The sequence below is a fragment of the Brachyistius frenatus genome, unplaced genomic scaffold (genome assembly GCF_029030835.1).
Source record: "Brachyistius frenatus isolate BFR_SWC_R1_liver_20210118 unplaced genomic scaffold, ASM2903083v1 Contig_394, whole genome shotgun sequence".
Classification (NCBI taxonomy): Eukaryota; Metazoa; Chordata; class Actinopteri; family Embiotocidae; genus Brachyistius; species Brachyistius frenatus.
The window spans coordinates 125039-145403 of NW_027210993.1; the positions used below are offsets into that span (position 1 = coordinate 125039).

Genomic DNA, 20365 nt, shown 5'->3' on the forward strand with positions numbered 1-20365 from the left:
ATTGAAGGACTCAAATTATTTCAGAAAAAAAGAGTTGAATTGAAAAATTATTTGGCTGCTGCAGGACGGAAGAAAACAACAACAACTCTCAGGTCATTTAAAGACTTTTTAATATTAAAACAACTTTAAAGAAGTTCATTAGTCATCCAGCTGCAGTCACAGGTGCACTGTGGTGGTGCGAGCTGCAACCGCGTGACGCCGCCTCAGGTGAGTGCTGCACAGCACCTGCAGGAGGGGGAGGAGCCTCTTCACAGCCAGAGCTGGATCTGAAGCTCCTCGTCACGCTCGGGTCCAACGTGGAGTCAGCACGTCTCGTTCTGCCGCCGAGGAGGCCGTGGTCGGTATCCGGGATGAGCCGTCCGGTTAGCCCTGAGGGGGGGGGAAACAGTTCCACACAAACACGTCTGAGGAACCTTTTACAAGAACACACCTGCAGGAACCTCAGTACGAACATGACAGGGAGCATTTGAGACTTAATGTGAATTTAAAACTAAAGGAAAAGGACAAGTTTATCTTCACACTTTCATACACCAGAGTTCATTCAGAAATCAGCAAATTTTTTATTGTCTGCTCCAACTGAGCATTAAAACTGATTTTATGTGAAACACAACCGTGTCAGGTTACACAGACATGAACAAAGGGTTAACACTTCTTGCAGGTTGGCAGTCGCACCTACTTGTTTACTGGGAAGAAGGACAGAGATCCTTAAAGGGAAAGTCCAACTTTGTGACTTTTCTAACATTTAGAAAAGTCTCATGCTACGCTCCAAACCTCATTGACAAATTCGCCATTTTTAAAGTACCTGCTGAGTCGTGCGAGTAAAAAGCACATCAAAATGATTCAGTGACTGAATCACTCACAAAATAAAATTCGGCAGAGGATATTTTGATGGTGAAGAAAAACGGACTCCTATTTGAGTTAAAGTTTGCTTTGGAGTCCCCGCCGCTCAGCTGAGCCGCAGCGGCGGGAGAAGAGCTTATATAACAAGATTCTTAAAGGAAGAGTTGAACTGTGTGGGGCGGTGTCACGTTTCTATCACCGGTGTCAACGTTCTAACCGTCAATATACCAGATGTCGTTCAGAAATGTTCCAATTTAAAGTTTTTACTTGTTTTGTTCGTGTGTTGAGCTCATTGATTAACCAACCAAAGTCACCTCTCATTAATATCACAACCCGTGAATAATTCGGCATCTAGTTATTGACACATGAACAGACTGTTGACGCCGTTTTGACCGTTTTGACTCCGTGTTTACCTCAGTATTCACTCTTTGGCTTTCTTCTCGGTGTTCTGGAGTTTCTCCACGATCTTGCGCTCGTGTCCGCCGGGGTTGTGTCGGTTCGTGTTGTCGCTGGCCTCCTTCTTCGTCCTGCCTTTCCGGGCCGAACCCTCTGGAAGAAAAACAACCCGGTTCAGTTCGGACAAAGCCGACCAGAACAACGACAGCCGGATCTGAGATCAGCTGAAGAGAAGCGGCCGCTCACCTGCGAATTTATCGGTTAAGTTATAATAATCATATTCATCGTAGTACTCCTCTTCAAAGCTGGAGGGCTTCAGGTTCTTCACTTCCACGTGACTCATGGTGGTTTGTTTTGTCAACAAGTTTTTCTTTAAAAAACAACAACAACGAAGTCTGTCAGAAGTTTCACGGTCGGAAATGTTTTGTTCTTCGAAAAGTTCTGTTTACAGGAGTCAGTCTGAGTTTTTATAGAAGAGCTCTTCTTCTTCCTCCTCCTCCTCTTCATCTTCCTCCTCCTCCTCTTCATCTTCCTCCTCCTCCTCATGCAGGTTTCTGCTCAGATGTTGCATCAGATTGAAAAAGTCTCTTCAGCTTTTTTTAAATTGATATAATAAGTGAAGAAATATTATTTTTATACTCATAACTCATTTGTGACTTTTTTTTCAGAAATGTAACTTTTTATCTCAGTAAAAATTTCTGTCATTTAAATTTTTTTTAATTTATAGTTTTGACCTTTGTGGGTTTTCTTTTCCTAATTTTGCCTTTGAACTTAATTCAACGTGTACATTTTTGGTTCATGCTTTTGACCTTTTGAAATCCTTTTCAGCCTTTTTTTTTTGTCTCTTTTACATATAAACTCACATTTTTCTCTTTTTGAGTCATGATTTGTTTTTTATTTTGAAGTCTGACCTCCTTTTCTGCAGCAGATTACAGTGACTGTGTTCTTTTAATCTTTTATCAGCGGCTGCAGATTTTACGACCTCGACCTCATGAGCGTAAACATGCAGAGAAGTTTTAAAAAGAGAAATAACTTCCCATTATTTGAAGACAAAACCAACTAAATAAACTCCATTTACATCATTTATTGTGAACTTTGGAAACTTTGCTGGCAAACTTTTTATTGCTGTAGAAAACAAAGCTATTTATTCAGTGTTTTTAGTTTTCGACATGTTTCTATGGATGGAAATTGTTAGTCTGATATATCCGGGCTGTAAAATTCCAGTTTAGTCATGATGTTTATGTAAGTCACCGTCATGCAGCTGTTTTGGGATTTTTTTTTTTTTTTTGAGACTCCTCCAGGATGAAACTCCTCCTCCAGTCTGGAAAGTTCAGAGAAAAACATCTGAGCAGGGAAAACTGTAGCGAGAGAAGAAAGTCTCGAGTCAAAAACACAAATCACATGAATTCATATTGAATTGAAAATAGATCAAAGACAACATATCAAATGTTGAAATGGAGAAATATTATTGCTTTATAAAAAAAATATGTGCTCATTTTGAATTTGATAGCAGCAACACGCCTCTAAAAAGTTGGGTCATGTTGACCGCTGTGTTGCGTCACCTCTTCTTTTAACAACACTCTGTAAACGTTTGGGAACTGAGGAGACCAGTTTCTGGAGTTTTGAAAGTGAAATGTCCCATTCTTAACCTGCATTTGTGGACGCAGCGATGAACTGTGTTCACAGACGATGGTTTTTACAAGTGTTCCTGAGCCCATGCAGTGATTTCCACTCCAGAATAGTATCTGTTTTTAATGCAGTGCTGCCTGAGGGCCCGAAGATCACCACCATCCAATATTGGTTTGTCCCTTGTGTTCAGAGATTTCTCCAGATTCTCTGAATCTTTTAATGATATTATGAACCGTCGACGATGAAATCCACTAATTCTTTGTAGTTTTACGTTGAGGAACATTATTCTTAGATTATTGCACTATTTGCCCACACAGTCTTTTCACAGAGTGGCGAACCTCTCCCCATCTTCACTGCTGAGACTCTGACTCTCTGAAACGATCTTGTTATACCCAATGATGCTACTGATCTGTTACCATGGTAACCTGATTAGTTGACAGATGTGCCACCAGTTTTTTTTTTTTTTAATCTTTACACAACTTTTCCAGTCTTTTGTTCACTCTGTCACAACTTTTTGTAGAAATTTTAAAAAAGCAGATACAAGATACACAAGACACACAAGACAATAAAACATTTGATATGTTGTCTTTGGTCTATTTTCTGTTAAATATGAGTTTACGTTATTTAAAAATCATGCCATTCGTTTTTTTTATTTACATTTTACACTGCGTTTAAACTGTTTTGTCTTGGTCGTCCGTTCGTCTTGTTTCACCTCGGCTGCTCCTGAAACGCAGCTCGGCAAATATTTGCAGGTCGGTCTGTCTGTCAGGAACCATGTGCACAAACACAAGTTTCAGGCGTGTCACACAGAGAGTTCACACAATGTTCAAATTGGGTCACAGATATCAGTGTGGCTGAACATTAACTCCACGTGAACACATTCATCTTACCGACTTTTAAATAGAAACACTGTGATTCTCTCCGTGCTCATCTCAAAATATTGTATATTAATATACAATATCATACTTTTTCAGTGTATTTATACCTGTAGTATTTTTCCGTGTGCATTTGTACTTTGACTTTGACTTTGACTAAATAAACAGAAAATGTGTTTTAATACACTGACCTGATTTTACGCAGCAGACGTTAATCATCGACTGAACTGGATGTTTATCAGCTGACGAGCTCCCGTGTGACGATAGCCGCTGTGTTTGTGACATCTGGCACCAGTGTTCATCAAAGATTTAAAAAAACAAAACAACAACCTTTCCTTCCACGTGCTGACCCGTCAGCTCCTCCTAAAGAAAGTACAACAAGTCCATGACCTGGATTTTTTTTGGAAGGTTTTAACCTGAGGTCTCCACGTTGGCATGATTCTGGTCTGCAGAAGTTAAACCTGTGTTGTTGTTGTTTTCAGGTGTCTGGCAGCATGTTACTGTTTGAGATCCACTTTGTTCCAGCTTCTGTCAAAAAAAAAAAAAAAAAAAAAAGTAATATGTCTGCAGTCAATACAGACGTCTCTTTGAGGTTTATGGGGAGTTTCACACATCTGAGACAAACCAATAAAACAACATGTTCTATTATTATTTCAACATGAGCATTTTGTTGTCATAGCATCAACTTTAATGAAGAAACAGGTATATTTTAACGTGTCGTTTCAGAGTTGCAGTACCACCTCCGTCCTGCTGGCGGCGGTGTGAAGATTAAACCTGTGGCGAAGACTTCCGCCTATTAACACCGAAGAAGAAGAGGAGGCTAACCTCCGTTGTTAGCAAGTCGACAGTAAACAAACAAATAAAGTTACGCGGTACGTAGCTTTACGGGCTGTTTCTTTATAGGAAATGACGCATTTTTATTATAATTGATCTCAATGAAATTATTCATCTGATGTGTTTCTCGAGTGAGTAAGAAGCTAATTATTCAGCGATGCAGCCCAGCTAACATTAGCCATATAAACCAGTTGTTAACCCAGTCGACGAGATTTATTTGTGATCTATTTATAAAAATATAATCCGGATTTTAACCAAATTTATTAATAGAACTTGATGCATCTACATTCGCCTAGTTCCTAAAAACAGGACGTTTTTTTTTCGTAGTCTGAGAATGCTCGACCAAACTCCATTCAGAAATCAGTCAATTAAGAGCTACTCTGTTTTTCCAGACGTCTGCTTTACCAGCTGGACGTGAATTAAAACAATGTGCACCTGCTTATTGGTTCGGCTTCTATCTGGTGCAAGTTTTTAGTACAACAGTGAAATTATTTTGTAATTAATTTGTGTTCCTACGAACTGGAACCGGCCATCTTGCGCTGTACACAGCGCCATAAAACGACCGATTTTTAAACGAGGTTTTGAATGTGTCCGTGTTGTAACAAGTCCTTTCTCAGACATGTCAGCCGACACGAAGATCGCTGAGCTGCTGACGGAGCTTCATCAGCTCATCAAACAGACGCAGGTCGGTCAAACATTTCCTCTTCCTCCTCCTCCTCTTCCTCCTCCTCTTCCTCTTTCCTCCTCCTCCTCTTCCTCTCCCTTCCTCCTCCTCCTCAGTCAAATATTTCATAATTGATCCATTTGAAAGTTTTTTTTTTTTTTTTAAATACTCCTCTGCGCCTCCTTTAGGAGGAGCGGTCCCGCAGCGAACACAACCTGCTCAACATCCAGAAAACACACGAGAGGATGCAGACAGAGAACAAAAGTCAGTCCCAGAAGACACTCGTTAGATTCCCTCGTTTTAAACCGAGTCTGACTGTTGACGTGGTTCTCCTCCTCCTCCTCCTCCTCCTGCAGCGTCTCCATACTACCGGACCAAACTCAGAGGACTGTACACCACGGCGAAGGCCGACGCAGAGGCCGAGTGCAGGTTGGAGAAAACCAAACAGTCCTGAATCACATCTCGTGTTTTCATCTCGCTTCAGAGAATCCCAAGAAAACTAACGCTGTCTTCTTCACGTCTTCCTCATCATCATCATCATCATCATCATCATCCTCCACCTCCACCTCCTTCTCCGCAGCATCCTGCGTCACGCTCTCGATAAAATCGCAGAAATCAAGTCTCTGCTGGAAGAGAGAAGAATCGGTACGTTGGTGCTGAGAGCTTTTAAACGTCTGCACCTGACTTCCTGTCTCATGTTTGTTTGTTTGTTTATTTGTTTGTTTGCAGCTGCTAAGATGGCGGGCGTTTACAGCGACAGCGACCCTCCGAGGAAGACGATGCGGCGAGGCGTCCTGATGACGCTCCTCCAGCAGTCGGCCATGACGCTGCCGCTGTGGATTGGCAAGCCGGGAGAGAGGTACTGCTGAGTCATCATCCAGCACCGGGTCACTTTATTAGGAACAGCTGCCATGATGGACCTCTCTCCTCCTCCTCCTCATCCTCTCTCCTCTCCTCCTCGTCCTCTCTTCTCCTCTTCCTCTCTCCTCCTCTCTCCTCCTCCTCATCCTCTCTCCACCTCCTCTTCTCTCCTCCTCCTCCTCCTCCTCCTCCTCCTCCTCCTCCTCATCCTCTCTCCTCCACCTCCTCCTCTCTCTACCACCTCTTCTCTCCTCCTCTTCCCTCCTCCTCCTCCTCTCTCCTCCTCCTCATCCTCTCTCCTCCTCCTCTTCTCTCCACCTCCTCTTCTCTCCTCCTCCTCCTCCTCCTCTCTCCACCTCCTCTTCTCTCCTCCTCTTCCCTCCTCCTCCTCCTCATCCTCTCTCCTCCACCTCCTCCTCTCTCCACCTCCTCTTCTCTCCTCCTCCTCCTCCTTCCTCCTCCTCATCCTCTCTTTTCCACCTCCTCCTCCTCTTCTCTCCTCCTCCTACTCCTCCAGCCCTCCTCCTCTGTGTGGTGCGACGCCGGCTAGCAGCGACTACGTGGCTAAACAGGGGGACAAGGTGGCGGCGAGGGTGAAGGCGGTGGACGGGGACGAGCAGTGGATCCTGGCCGAGGTGGTCAGCTACAACCACTCCACCAACAAGTGAGAGCGCAGCTTGGTCGTCACGGCGACACGTCCCCACATATCACGGCGTCACCTGCGTTAAAACCTCCTTTTCTGTCGCCGCAGGTATGAAGTGGACGACATCGACGAGGAGGGCAAAGAGTGAGTTCTGATTCTGCTCCGTGTCCGTCTCCACTTTGTGACCCTTTAACACGTCCAGTAGAAACCCAGTAGAATCAGGTCACATCCACCAGGGAGAGGAGGACAACGAGGGCTCCACAGCGTCGCTTCATTACATCGTCTTTAGTTTTGGGCACATTTTCTATCTAATATCTTCGTTTTAAATCAGATTCTGAAGCATTCAAAAGCTCGTGATCTGTTTGAGGACCATCAGAAGCTTGAAGACCTGATAATAGTTTCTGTTTTTTTGTTTTTTGTTTTTCTTTCCAGTTTCTGGTCGTTATGGTGATTTATTCAAAAGTAAACATGTCTTTTGACGCCCGCGGGGCAGCCGGTTGGGGTTCAGAGGGTTGGGAGGCGGAGTCTGTCCGTCCCGCCGGCCTCTCGTCCGCCCACGCCGTGTTTCTGTTCATCCGCTCTGTCTCTGTGATCAGGCGACACACTCTGAGCAGACGGAGGATCATCCCGCTGCCGCAGTGGAAGGCCAACCCGGAGACGGACCCCGAGGCCCTGTTCAGCAAGGACCAGCTGGTTCTGGCCCTCTACCCGCAGACCACCTGCTTCTACCGGGCGCTGATCCACACGCCGCCACACCGGGTCAGTTTCTGTTTCTGTCACGAGACGTTCGCAGACCGAAGAACCCCCTCGGGATTTATTTCTACATGACAGAAAACGTTCTTATTTGTTTTTTTGTTTGTTTTTGTTTACAGCCTCAGGACGACTACTCGGTTCTGTTCGAGGACACATCGTACGCCGACGGATACTCTCCTCCGCTCAACGTGGCTCAGAGATACGTGGTCGCCTGCAAAGAGAACAAGAAGAAGTGAAGCGAGCTGCGGGGAGGGAAGCCTTCATCATTATCATCATCATCATCATCATCAGCATCTGATGTTCACTGATCGATCAGACTCTCTACTGATGAAGGACAAACCTCCTGTTTGTGCGGACACGTTTCTCCTCAGAGCGCCACCTGCTGGATGACAGAAGAACTGCAGCTCGACACTGACGATCCTTAAACTGTGTTTTTTTACGTGTTATAAAAACAAACTACTGGACTTACAGACAGGTTCATGTGTTGTTGCTTTGTACACACACACACACACACACACACACACACACACACACACACACACACACACACACACACACACACACACACTGACTCTCACTGCAGGTTCAGAGGGTCAGAGACTTACCTGGCGTTTTTAACGTTTAAGTCTTCATTATTAAAGTAGGTGTTAATATGTTTAGTGCACCAGCTGTTTTCATTATTTTCACGTTTCCTGCGGCAGGTCAGAGGTCACCCGGGTGTCTCTCAGCGGCTTTCACTTCAGTTTACAGTTTGTCGTTTTTTTCCAGGCAGTGAAATAAACTTCGTTGAACACTCGCGACTTGATTGTTTTTACGCAGTAAAATAAAACCTGGTGTCCCCCACATTAAAAACGACTTCCTGTTCAAAGACGGTGTTCAGCTTTTATGGTCCCACGCGTGCAAACAGAAGGAAACACAAAGTTTAACAGTTTAAATGAACAGAACAGAAGAAATGAAAGACGCAATATACAAACATACGTATGTTTATACATTTACATACACTGCTTATTGTGGAGCTCTAATTTTAAACATGTTATACTGTTGGCGTTATTATAATTTGTAAAATTACTATATTTTTTATAAACTAGTTGTTCAATATTTTTGGTAAAATCTCGGTCTGAGCAGCCAACAAACGTACAATGTAGCTTTTCTTTGTTCGTGTTTTATTTTTTTTTCCATAGTCCCTGAAGGCAACACCAGATATTGGTTAAAACACCCGTAATAATATCCCACGGTCCGTGAAGGGGGCAGCAGCGCGCAGGAAAAAGATGGCGGAAGCGGTGAGTGTTTTGACGGACCTGCCGCCGTTTCTTTTTTTCTTTCTTTTTTTTATCGGTAAAACAAACACGTATCGGTGGTTAACGTCATTGATATAAAGGTCCAGTGTTCCCGTGAAACACACCGCGGGCTGAAAGCGAACAGTTCAACACGTGAAACCGCGAAGAAGAAGAAGAAGAAGATGAAGAAGTTCGCTAACGGGCGTTAAAAATCACAACTCTTCAAAATAAAAGCCCGCAGGCCGCTGCGTTGGTTTCGTTTTTAGTTTCTACAGCTGTTTACAATCAAATCCGTCTGATTTAACCACTAAAACCGAACCTGACACTTTATAACCGGATGTTAATAACAGCACAGAACTCCGTTAAAAACCGTTAACCGGATAACTGTCGACTGAAGAACCGTTCAACGGCTCAAACAATGCAGTCAGAAAGTGTTTTATTTAGTTCATCCTCGGAGGTTTTTGTTCTACAAGGACGTTACCGTTGAGTTGTATTTATTATAAAGTCTCCCCGTAAACCAGTGTGTCCGTAAATCCTTTAATTTTATAATCCGTAAATAAATCTCACTGTCTTCAGAGTTTTAAAACTAAGAAGCTGTTTTGCATTTTCATTTGCTGAAAGTTTAGGTTTGTGACGTCACAAACAGGTTGAAAGACGATCCAGTAAAGTTCAGTTGTTTCTGTTTATATTAATGCTCTTATTTTGAAGACTTTTTACTGCACTGGGTCTCGAGGAGGAGCTGCTCCTAATATTTCTGTCCCTCCTGTGCAGGTGTCGGACAGCGAGGGGACGGCCGTGGAGCAGCCACCGAAACGCCGACGCATCCTGGACCCGTCGGCGGTCGTGGGCGTCCCGGTCTACTCCAGCAAGGTGCCGAGTCGGCGGGAAGTTCTCTGTTCTTTTTGATGATGTCATCTAAAACCGCCGTTGTGTGCCCTCAGGTGAGCAGCAGCCTGCAGATGAAGCCGGCGGCCGCTGTGTTCTTAGAGAAGGAAAACGCAGGTAAATTTACCTGAGCAGGCGTGGTTCGATGCCGAGGGGCGGGGGGGGGGTCAAAGGTCGTTTTCCTGCTTTAAAGTTGACCTTTGTCCGTGTCCGAGCAGACGGCGGTCCAGACGACGGCCTGTGGTCCGACTTTACATCCCGACGGATGCCGCCGCCCGTCATCACCTTCAGCGACTCGGAGGACGAAGCGGAACACGTGCGGGACCAACCGGAACAAGGGTGAGTCCGAAAAGACAAACCGGATCCACCTCGCGGCAAAAAAAAAAAAAAAACGGCGTCCAAACATTTTTTTTAACACGAGTCCGTTTGTTCTGTTCTACTTCAGAGAGGCCGTCCGCTGCCCGTCTCCTCCTCCTCCCGAGAGTCCGGTCCAGAAACAGTCCAGGAAGGTCAAAGACAAGCTCAGGTGGGTCCGGTTCTGTCGGTTCTGGTGGGTTTGAAGGTGACTCATATTCGGGGAATATAAATACACCAACTAATTTTGGCTCCAACAATAATCTTGGAGATCCAAATAATGTGAAGTGAGCTGAAAAGTTATCGGATCCGAAGGGTCAACTGTGTGTGTGTGTGTGTGTGTGTGTGTGTGTGTGTGTGTGTGTGTGTGTGTGTGTGTGTGTGTGTGTGTGTGTGTCCTCAGTGAGATCGACAGGCGCCTCCAGGAGATGAACTCCCTCTTGTCTCCGGACATTCGGGACAGCAGGTCCAGACGCCTTCGAAGCCGCCGGTCCTCCTCGCCCGACGATGACGACTACGATGACATCATTGTCATGAGTCCTAACGATGACATCATCGTGGTGAGCCCCACGTTGGGATCCCAGAGTTCTCCGTACAGCTCCTCAGCCCGGGAGATCCCCCTGAAGATCCGTTGCCGGACGGACGTCCACAAGATCCCGGTGCTGCCCGTACGTATGCAGAAACGTTCCTCGGAGAACTTCCTTTGTTCCTCGACAGTTCCTTGTTGTCTCGTGTTGGAAACTTCCTGTCAGTCACGCCTGGTTTGTTTGTTTGTTTGTTTGTTTTTAAATGTTTTTAGGCGACACCTCTAAGAGACGTGGTGGCCCAGCTGTCCGTCATCCTGAACGTCCCGCCCCCTCGCCTCCTGCTGCTGAGGGAGGAAGTGGAGCTGCCGACGGGCTCCACCGTCGGCCAGCTCGGCCTCGGCATCGCCGACATCATCGGTGAGTTTATTCGTGAAGAGACGAGAAGCAGACAACAAGTTTGTGGCGGCTCGAAAACCTAAATCTGAATAATTCATACGTAAAAAAAAAAAAAAAAAAAATCTTTTACGACTTTTTTTTTCTTGTGTGTGAGCAGAGTGTGTCGTCATGGCAGCGGAGGATAAAAGCGAAGCAGACGACAGCAGCATCATCACGGTTCGCCTGCAGAGCAGAGACAGAGACGCTTCTCAGGAGTTCTCCCTGCACAGAGTTCGTAGCTCCTCCTCCTCCTCGCTCCTTCATCGTCTGTTGTTTGTTTCAGCAGCGGGACACAAACGGATGATGTCATGTGTTTTGTTTTTTTGTTTTTTTCAGGACGCCCCGCTGGGCTCCGTCTTCTCCCGGTATCTGTCCGAGATGTCCGCCGCTGCTCGCTCTAAAGTCCGCTTTCACTACGACGGCTCCAAGGTGGACGGCGGCCAGACGCCGGCGCAGCTGGACATGGAGGACGGTGACATCATCGAAGTCTGGACCTGAGCCGGCACGGTACTTTATTTGGAAAAAAGCCACTGTATTTGTAAATGTTCTCGTTCATGAAGCGACATGGGATTATATTTTCAAAATAAAATAAAAACAACTTGAAACATTAACTCATCGTATTGTTGTAAAGTTATTTGTATTGTTTTTTTGTGATTACTAAACCATCGAATGATGAACTTTTTACTAATCTAGCTACTTTTAGCAGGAGTTTAATTGCTTTGTTTTTCTTCTTCGTCATGAACTGATGTCGCTACTGCTTTATTTAATTACTAACAAACTGAATAAACTAAAACCAAGCTCATCAAAATCGATTTTTTTTTTTTTTTTAAATTTAGATAACTGGGGGAGGAATTAACTAGCTTTAGCTTCATTCCTACTCTAACCCTTTAAAAAAAGTCCCCTTGTGGGATTAATAAACTTTCTATCTATCTGTTCACAGACTGGCTGACTTTAATGAACTTTCTCTGACTGGACGCTGCAGTGACTCACTTTAACCTCTTGTTCTTGTTGTACGAACTGAAATCACGAGACGGGACCTTAAATATCGACGTTGTACCTTTAATTACCTGATTTCCGTCATGTGACTTGCTAATCAGGAAGTCACGTGAGCTGCGGAGCGGAAGTGCGCTCAGCAGTGTCATGGCGCCGGTGCAGGAGTGTCATTTCGGATGTGCTGGGAAGTAAACATTGTGTTCTTCACCCTCACGGCGGAACACCGAGTTCTCGGGGAGCATTTATCTTGGAAGTCGTCAGCATGGGCTTCGACCAGCGTTCATAAGTGAGCGTGACACCGAGAAGATTTGGAGCAGCAGCAGGAAGACGCGTCAGCCTGACTCATCCCAACAGGTAAACAACAACAACAACAGGCTAACGAGCCCAAAGCTAGCGGCGGCTACAGTCAGCAGGGCAGCGAGATAAAAAAAACCAGCCTGTTCATCATAAAGACACACAAACCAAAGTACGAACTCCATTGTTTATTTTATTTTATTTTATTCTGTACTGTATTCCTTTTTTTTTTTTTAAACTGCGAATACGAACAGGAATAAATTAGGCTGTTAAATCATGTCGGTCATTCCCCGAATTTATCCAAACATCCTTTAAATCTTAACAGCTTAACAGTTTTTTATTTTTTTTTAAAGTAGCGTGTTGTTCTGAAAGCAAGTACGTAAAACTGACGGAATCCTTAACGGAGTCTGGAGTGGCGCTCCCGACCTGCAAGTCATACAAACATCTCCTGAAACAAAACTCACATTTTATTTTCTTTTTTTTTGTGACGAATTTATCAGAATATCTTTTAAAATGCTCCGTGCCTTTGCTTTACTGACATTAATGTTTATTCCAACGTTAAGTAGATAAAACTGAGAATTCTGAATGGACTCTGGTGGTGTACCTTTCTCTATGTTCCACATTTTTTGTTTAGTTTTTAAATATCGAGAGAGAGAGAGTCTTATATGCCGATTTTATTTTTTTTCCCAGAAGGCTCCTTAAATCTTCTGGTGCCATTTTTGTAACAGGAAAATACAAGGCATCTGATCATCTGATCATCTGATCATCTGATATCTTATCAGAGTTGGGTTTGTAAAAAGGTCAAAGGTCAAAACAAAGGTGTTGGTTTCTACATGCAGTTTCAGGGTCTTTGCACTTTCTCTGTTGACTGGCTGAATTAAAGAGGACAGGCAGAAAGCTTGATGTATAATGATGTATAAAAACACAATTTTTTTTTTATAATGTCTTTAACAAATAATCAACACTTAAAAATGAATAAAGAAAGATTTCCTTTTAATTTACAAACCAGTTATTGAAACATGAGTTTAAGTTCTGCAGAAAAAGTAACAGAAATAACAGATTTTAATGTAAAACCAAGAGTCCTTTTGGTCCTTTTTGTGTCCGTTTAGGACAGTTTTTGTCTTCACTTTCTTCAACCCCGTTTTCTAAAAAGTTGGGACGCCGTGTTAAATGTAAATTAAAAGCGACGCACCTGTTTCAGTGGATCAAAAAGTTCCCTTTCATTTTCAAGAAAGAGGATGAAGTGAACAACATCAGCAGATCCTCTCTTGAGCTCCTCTTCCTCCTCAGTATCTTAGAGGTCAGTCCAGCACGTGCTGGAGGTCACATGGTCATATATTCCCCGAGCTTTTTCCTTTCTCTTTCTCTTTCTCTTTCTCTTTCTCTTTCTCTTCCTCCCCTCTGAAGCTCCTCTCAGTGAAGTCGTCTGTCATCTGATCTGTAGTCTCAGACTATAATTCACAGGGATGAAGAACTTCTTACAGGCGCTGTGAGGTCAAATCACAGACTGTTTATAAAAGTGTTCGTAGCTTTCAGGTCTAAAAAATGTGTCCGATGCAGAAGTGTCTTAAGCTGCAATACCACCGAGTGCCACTAGAGGTCGGCTCCAAAAAGCCTCCGGCTCCATAGACTCCCATTCAACTTCTCTCATCAAATCCAAAGTGAATAAAATGTGTCCATCAGTTATCTCGGTGTTGTTAGCTAAAGTCACTCCTTCTTATTAGTTTTCTGGAGGTCCATCTGAAAATAATCCCTCATTCATTAGAAAAGAAGATTCAAGAAGACCTGTTTTTGGGGGGCGTGTCTGTTTGATTGACAGGCCTGTGGTGCAGTCAGGTTACAGCAATCGGTGGGCGGGACATAGTATCATCGGGTTTCCAATCAGATCAGTCAGATCCACCGCTGGCTCCTCCCCCAGCTTGTCTAAATATGGTCACTTCCTGCTCCAAACTTCAGGCTTTGTAACTCGATATATTGAACAAAATCACTGTTGGTATTTAAATGATGATGATGCTGATGGACTCACTGGACTAACTGTCTCTCCTCGTCCCCCCCACCTCCCCTACACACACACACACAGCTGCTGCCATGTCTCTGGGCGATCCGACGTCGGACTCGGCGCCGCTCTTCTCCTCAGACAGCGAGGCGGAGGGTCCGGAGGATCAGGGCGGTCAGCGGCCGCCGGAGGAGGAGTCGCCCAGCGGGGTGTCCAAAGTCCGGGCGTTGCTCACCGTCCTCATCCTCTGCTACATCAACCTGCTCAACTACATGGACCGGTTCACCGTGGCAGGTAGGCGGGGCTTACCGCAGCCAATCCGGGGCTGCTTCTCTTTTCATCAATCGGAAAGTTTTTTGGGAAACAATTTCTGTCCTTTTTCCTCCAAACTGTCCGTCACGTGTCTCATTGTGTGATTTTAATGAGACCGAAGCTGTATTCTTTTTTTATAAACTAATTTAATTAAACAGTTTTAAATTAATAATAATCCACGAAACGACGTCTTCCAACGTGTTTTTGTTTCTCCGAACAGAGAAATAAAATCATCTCGTGTGACAATCTTGAGATTCATCAGTTTGCGCTCCGGTGCTTTCAAGGCCTCTCTGACATGTCGGCGCTGCCTTCACCGCCGTCCGTAAACTGAAGCGACTCTCTGTTTGCTCCTCCAGGTGTTCTCCCCGACATCGAGCATTATTTTGGGATCAATGACGAAAAGTCTGGATTGCTTCAGACAGGTGAGAAGAGCCTCCGACGCCTCCTTCCCTCCTCACCTGTTAGTGGTGCATTCAGGAAGATGGGAATTTGTAAAATCTAGGAACGTCCTACTTCCTGGTTGAAAGGAAACCTGCTGTCAGAAGAGCAGAAAAGCAAAACTGACTCGTTTTAATTCATATAAACCTACACATTGAATGCTACTGGTTTGTTAAGGAGCAGCTGGAAAGTGGGAAAGTTCTGTTCTGATGTGTTTTTAGGTCGGCTCGGTGCCGAGTCAGGTGAAGTCAAACAGTGTAATCTCTCACTCGGAGGTCAGAACTTTCCCACGCTTCCAATTGCTCCTGAATGCGCCGTGAAACTCATGCTTCATGTTACTCATGATGTTTTGGATTGTTGATCTACTAAGAAAATAGAACCCGCAAATATAAACAAATAACATTAGAAAAATTAGAATCAACGGTTTCATTGTTTTTATAAAAAAAAATAAGAAGTTGTTTTTTTGTTGAACAAAAATACAAAAAGAAGAAAAATCTAAACATTCAGATGTCTGAATATTTGTTTCCCTCCCAGTCTTCATCTGCAGCTACATGTTCCTGGCTCCCTTCTTCGGTTACCTCGGCGACAGGTACAACAGGAAGTTCATCATGAGCGTCGGCATCACGTTCTGGTCGCTGGTGACGCTCGCCAGCTCGTACACGCCCAAAAAGGTGAGAGGTCGTCGGCGGTGTCGTGGCGACCCGCGTATCCTCCTGCTAGCAGATTAATGATGAACTATGACGTTTTATTATGTTAAACAGCTGTAAGAGCGCCCTCTGCTGTCCAACCGGTTTACTGTTGATCTTTTTGAAGCATTTCTGGGTGCTGCTGCTGACCCGCGGGCTGGTCGGCGTCGGCGAGGCCAGCTACTCCACCATCGCTCCCACCATCATCGCCGACCTCTACGTCAAAGGGAAGAGGACCAACATGCTGTCCGTCTTTTATTTTGCCATTCCTGTCGGCAGGTAGATTTAAAAACACCTTCTGGTCCACACTTTTTGATTTTTTATCGTTAAATAAAAGTGTTCAAATTCATTATAATTTGATTCCATTAAAATCTTTTACCCGCAGAATTAAATACATTAATTAATTTGCTATTTCTAATCATGATACATCATTTAAATGAAAGTTTAATAATTACTAACTTTTTTTAAAAGAGTTTATTTTTTTTCCAGCTGAATAACTTTTTTCCAGAACATCTATAACAACGTTAAAATCTCTCGCATGAGATTTTAGCAAAAAGTTAGTTACGTTGCTAACATTTCTTCACTCGTAATCATAGCTAACATGAGCTGCTAATGTGAGTCAACACTAGCGCCAGTTAAGAATATTTTATATTTTATTCACTGGTTTTGGTTGAAAAATGGCTGAAACAGCAAATCAAAGTCCAAAAAATGTATGTGAAGTGTGTTGACCTCACGGTGTGTCTTCTCTTCCTGTCAGCGGTCTCGGATACATCGTGGGATCCCAAGTCAGTAACGTGGCGAAGGACTGGCACTGGGCGCTGCGGGTGAGCGTGGTCGACCGATCCTCCGCTCTGATTGCCCCCCCCTCCTCCCGCGGGTAGATGAGGCTGACCAGGTGTGCTTCCTCCTGCAGGTGACTCCGGGGTTGGGGCTGATCGCCGTGCTGCTGCTGCTCTTCGTCGTCCAGGAGCCCAAACGAGGAGCCATCGAAGCTCGACCGGAGCTGCACATGCAGCGGAGCAGCTGGCTGACGGACCTGCGGGCGCTGAGCAAGAAGTAGGTTCTTCACCAGGTCACATGGTTCTGGGTCACATGGTTCTGGGTCACATGGTTCTGGGTCACATAGTTCTGGGTCACATGGTTCTGGGTCACATAGTTCTGGATCACATAGTTCTGGGTCACATGGTTCTGGGTCACATAGTTCTGGATCACATAGTTCTGGGTCACATGGTTCTGGGTCACATAGTTCTGGATCACATAGTTCTGGGTCACATGGTTCTGGGTCACATGGTTCTGAATCACATAGTTCTTCATCGGGTCGCATGACGCAGCGTGTCCTGTCTCCTCTGCAGCTGCAGCTTCCTGCTGTCCACGCTGGGCTTCACGGCGGTGGCGTTCGTGACGGGTTCTCTGGCGCTGTGGGCGCCGACCTTCCTGCTGCGTGCGGCCGTGTTCACCAGGGAGCGGCCGCCCTGCATGGACGCCCACTGCGCCTCCTACGACAGGTAACAAAACGCACCCGACGATGTCGCCGCTCCGCCCGACGCAGGCAGCCGCCCTTGACGCTCTCCGTGTCCTCTCCTCCCTCCCTGCAGTCTGATATTCGGGGCCATCACCTGCGTCACGGGCGTGCTGGGCGTGGCCAGCGGCGTGCAGGTGAGCCGGCAGCTGAGGAAGAGGACGGCCCGCGCCGACCCGCTGGTCTGCGCCGCCGGCCTGCTCCTCTCCGCTCCGTTCCTCTACCTGGCCATCGTGTTCGCGCAGACCAGCACCGTCGCCACCTACGTGAGTCCTCAGCCGGTCGCCTGGCAACGGGGGCGGGGCCGAAACGTGATCTATTCCTCTGACGAGCCTGTTTTGAAGTTTATTTCCTGATCTTTGCCGTGTTTGATGTTTTCTGGTTCTCTGTCCGTTGTGAGACAGTTAAAGATCTCTGTGTCATTCGTCCGTCTCTGCAGGTCTTCATCTTCTTCGGGGAGACATTCCTGTCCATGAACTGGGCCATTGTGGCCGACATCCTGCTGGTGAGACACGCGTCTTCTTTTACGAACATCGCAGATCTCCGTGAACACACACAGACTGACTGCCTTGTCTGTCCTCCTGTCTGTCCTCCCGTCTGTCCTCATGTCTGTCCCCCTGTCTGTCTCAGTACGTGGTCGTTCCCACTCGTCGCGCCACTGCTGAAGCTCTTCAGATTGTCGTGTCTCACCTGCTGGGAGACGCAGGAAGTCCGTACCTGATCGGAGTGGTACGCGCACACACACACACACACACACACACACACACACACACACACACACACACACACACACACACACACACACACACACACACACACACACACACTTCAGATTTATGTCTTTTTTTTTAAAAGAGGAAAAATATTTTTTCAAGAGAACCCTCCTCCTCCTCCTCCTCCTCCTCCTTCTCCTCCTCCTCCTCTCTCGCAGGTCTCTGACTCTTTGAGGAAGACTGACTCCTTCCTCTGGCAGTTTCGATCTCTGCAGCTCTCCCTGCTGCTCTGCGCCTTCGTGGCCGTGGTGGGCGGGGCTTTCTTCCTCGCCACCGCCCTCTTCATCGAGGGAGATCGCAACCGGGCGGAGAACTACGTCCCCACAGGTGAGTCGCACCTCTCCTCTCACCATCAAAACAAACTGCCGCTAGCAAACCGCAACAACAGGAAGTGACGGGGTTTGTGGGAAATGTGCTCTTATGATGGGAATGAGGAAAATGTTAAATGAGTTTTCTCCAAACTACTGGAACTTTGTTTTAGTGTTGAATTCATTTTTATTTAAAAAACATCTAAAGCAGATGGAGCCTGTGTTTAATACTACAGTCACAGACTCTGTTTTGTAAAACTAAATCACTTTTCGACAGTTTACGTCACTTTTTAGACAGTTTACGTTACTTTGAGCCCCATGGTTCAAAACGAAGAAAAACAAATTACAAATGAAATATTTCTGTGATGTTCAGCAGGATTATTGTCATGGGAAAATAATAAACATTTTCCTGGACGTGCAATCTGAGCTAATTCATGCAAATTTAGTGCAAAACATGTCGCAAATGATATCTGAGTTCTTTTAAAAAAAGCTGCTGAAAAATCAACATCTTTGATTGTAATAGTTACAAAAAAAAAAAAAAGACATGACACGACCCAGTAAAAAGTCCCGGGTATGAATCCCGGACAAGCCCGTTTTTGGACACAAAGGATGGACAGAATGTGGAAACCACACGTGACTCTTTAAAGTAAAATGAATTTATTTAAGAAAACTTCATTAAGTATGAAGTCAGTTCATCAGTAATGTGTTTTAGTGTGTGGACGTAAGAAAACGAAAAGTCAAACCAGCCCTCTTCTCTCCGTCCACAGATGACGAGCCCATCGTCGTACCGAAGAGCGGCCGGTCCACTCGGGTACCGGTGTCCAGTGTCCTGATCTGAGACCTGGTGGACGTCTGTCTCCACCTGTGGTTGGTTCATTCGACCTGTTTAGGACTGTCGGCCGTGCAGAGACCCTTTAGGACCTTTATTTTTACAGATTTGTCAGCATTACTTTTTATAACTTTTCCATGCCTGTTTTGGAGGAAACAGATTTTTGGGCTTGAGATGTTGTTTGTGCCTCGAGCGGAGACTGACGGGATGTTTTCAGAGCGGACATGATGACGAGGACGAGAAGCGGAGACCCGACCGAAGCTGCCCTGAGGTTTCGATCGGTATCTTTTCAACCTGCTGATCCGGGATCAGCCTCACATCCAGGAAACATAAAGACGAACATCTCCGACCAAAACCAGACGTTTTATATCGAGCAGAATTTAACGACGCCTTCTCAGAAGCATGTGTTTGTTTCAGGAACGCCATCCTCGCTGCGGCAGAACAAACAGGAACCATCCGAGCTTCTGGCCTTTTTTTTTTTTTTCTTTTCATTATGATGGTTTGAGTCACGTTTCCGTCACTCTGAAACGTTTAAATCAGAGTTACGACCTTTTATCATTACTCCTCTCTGCAGAAGATATATCGACAACACGGTTATTATAGAAGGATTAAGAAAAAAACAACTAACTGAATGTTAACCTCAGATTATTTTGACAAATCTTTTTGTGAACTATTAAATGAGAATTAACTTGTCACATGGTTGTGTTTGTGTGTTCGTTCTCGATGAACCGAAACATGTCAACGACACAATCGGGAACATTTCAAGATGCTTTTAATGATCCAAGAGGAAGAAATATGAAAATATTCTCTTTAATAATGATAAATATTATTAAAGATAATTATTAAATCATTATTAAATTAAAGATAATAAAATTTAAAGCAGAACCTCCCATCGTCTTAGGACTGATCGTCAACGATGGTTTTAAACATTCGAGAGTTTACATTTTTCATTCGAGTCTATGGTAATTGTCTGCTGCTTTACAAAAAACCCGGTTGATTCTTGACCGTTTTATTGGGGAAACTACTCAAACTATCGTCTCTTATTTGACCTGCAGGGTCACATAAATAGGAAAACCGATGACCTCCTGTGCTCCCCAGGTGTCCTCACGTGGGGGGGGGGTTTCTCTGCCCTCCCGCCCCTCTTTCCTCCCTCCTCTTCCTCACTCTGCTCTCTGACTCTTTGACAGGAGTGAAGAGGAGAGGAGGACTCGGCTACCCCCCCCTCCTCCCCACCTTTCGGTGTG

At 45.1% G+C, this 20365-nt stretch overlaps 4 protein-coding genes and 1 long non-coding RNA gene across 8 annotated transcripts; 3 read left to right on the plus strand and 2 right to left on the minus strand.

Moving 5' to 3' along the window:
* Positions 1-88: 88 nt before the first annotated feature.
* nupr1b (nuclear protein 1b) lies at positions 89-1726 on the minus strand. The gene is made up of 3 exons (XM_069724791.1): positions 1483-1726; positions 1254-1389; positions 89-369 (listed from the first exon to the last, which is right to left on the minus strand). Exons 1-2 carry the CDS (start codon positions 1577-1579, stop codon positions 1262-1264), a joined length of 225 nt encoding a protein of 74 aa, XP_069580892.1. The 5' UTR covers positions 1580-1726; the 3' UTR covers positions 89-369; positions 1254-1261.
* A 214-nt stretch (positions 1727-1940) lies between these two features.
* LOC138636663 (uncharacterized) lies at positions 1941-4270 on the minus strand. Its single transcript, XR_011312314.1, has 3 exons — positions 3932-4270; positions 3523-3627; positions 1941-2594 (listed from the first exon to the last, which is right to left on the minus strand). It is a non-coding gene; the product is annotated as an uncharacterized lncRNA (long non-coding RNA).
* A 162-nt stretch (positions 4271-4432) lies between these two features.
* sgf29 (SAGA complex associated factor 29) lies at positions 4433-7965 on the plus strand. Of its 4 annotated transcripts, none has more exons than XM_069724787.1 (10): positions 4433-4705; positions 5192-5259; positions 5427-5502; positions 5595-5667; positions 5819-5883; positions 5968-6097; positions 6617-6763; positions 6851-6886; positions 7339-7501; positions 7615-7965. In XM_069724787.1, the coding sequence occupies exons 1-10, from the start codon at positions 4693-4695 to the stop codon at positions 7729-7731; spliced, it is 888 nt and encodes a 295-aa protein (XP_069580888.1). In that variant the 5' UTR covers positions 4433-4692; the 3' UTR covers positions 7732-7965. The 4 variants fall into 4 exon arrangements, with proteins under 4 accessions (XP_069580888.1, XP_069580890.1, XP_069580889.1 ...); XM_069724789.1 differs by having other exon boundaries at positions 4434-4705; positions 5181-5259; XM_069724788.1 differs by having other exon boundaries at positions 4434-4612; positions 5181-5259.
* Positions 7966-8762: 797 nt separating this feature from the next.
* nfatc2ip (nuclear factor of activated T cells 2 interacting protein) lies at positions 8763-11578 on the plus strand. Its single transcript, XM_069724773.1, has 9 exons — positions 8763-8775; positions 9544-9642; positions 9714-9774; positions 9876-9996; positions 10103-10183; positions 10415-10679; positions 10811-10955; positions 11092-11204; positions 11310-11578. The coding sequence occupies exons 1-9, from the start codon at positions 8764-8766 to the stop codon at positions 11469-11471; spliced, it is 1059 nt and encodes a 352-aa protein (XP_069580874.1). The 5' UTR covers position 8763; the 3' UTR covers positions 11472-11578.
* Positions 11579-12073: 495 nt separating this feature from the next.
* On the plus strand, positions 12074-19816 carry spns1 (SPNS lysolipid transporter 1, lysophospholipid). Its single transcript, XM_069724781.1, has 13 exons — positions 12074-12320; positions 14341-14550; positions 14925-14990; positions 15541-15677; positions 15820-15971; positions 16450-16516; positions 16606-16748; positions 17045-17197; positions 17288-17477; positions 17651-17716; positions 17842-17940; positions 18143-18311; positions 19060-19816. Exons 2-13 carry the CDS (start codon positions 14349-14351, stop codon positions 19128-19130), a joined length of 1515 nt encoding a protein of 504 aa, XP_069580882.1. The 5' UTR covers positions 12074-12320; positions 14341-14348; the 3' UTR covers positions 19131-19816.
* Positions 19817-20365: the final 549 nt, after the last annotated feature.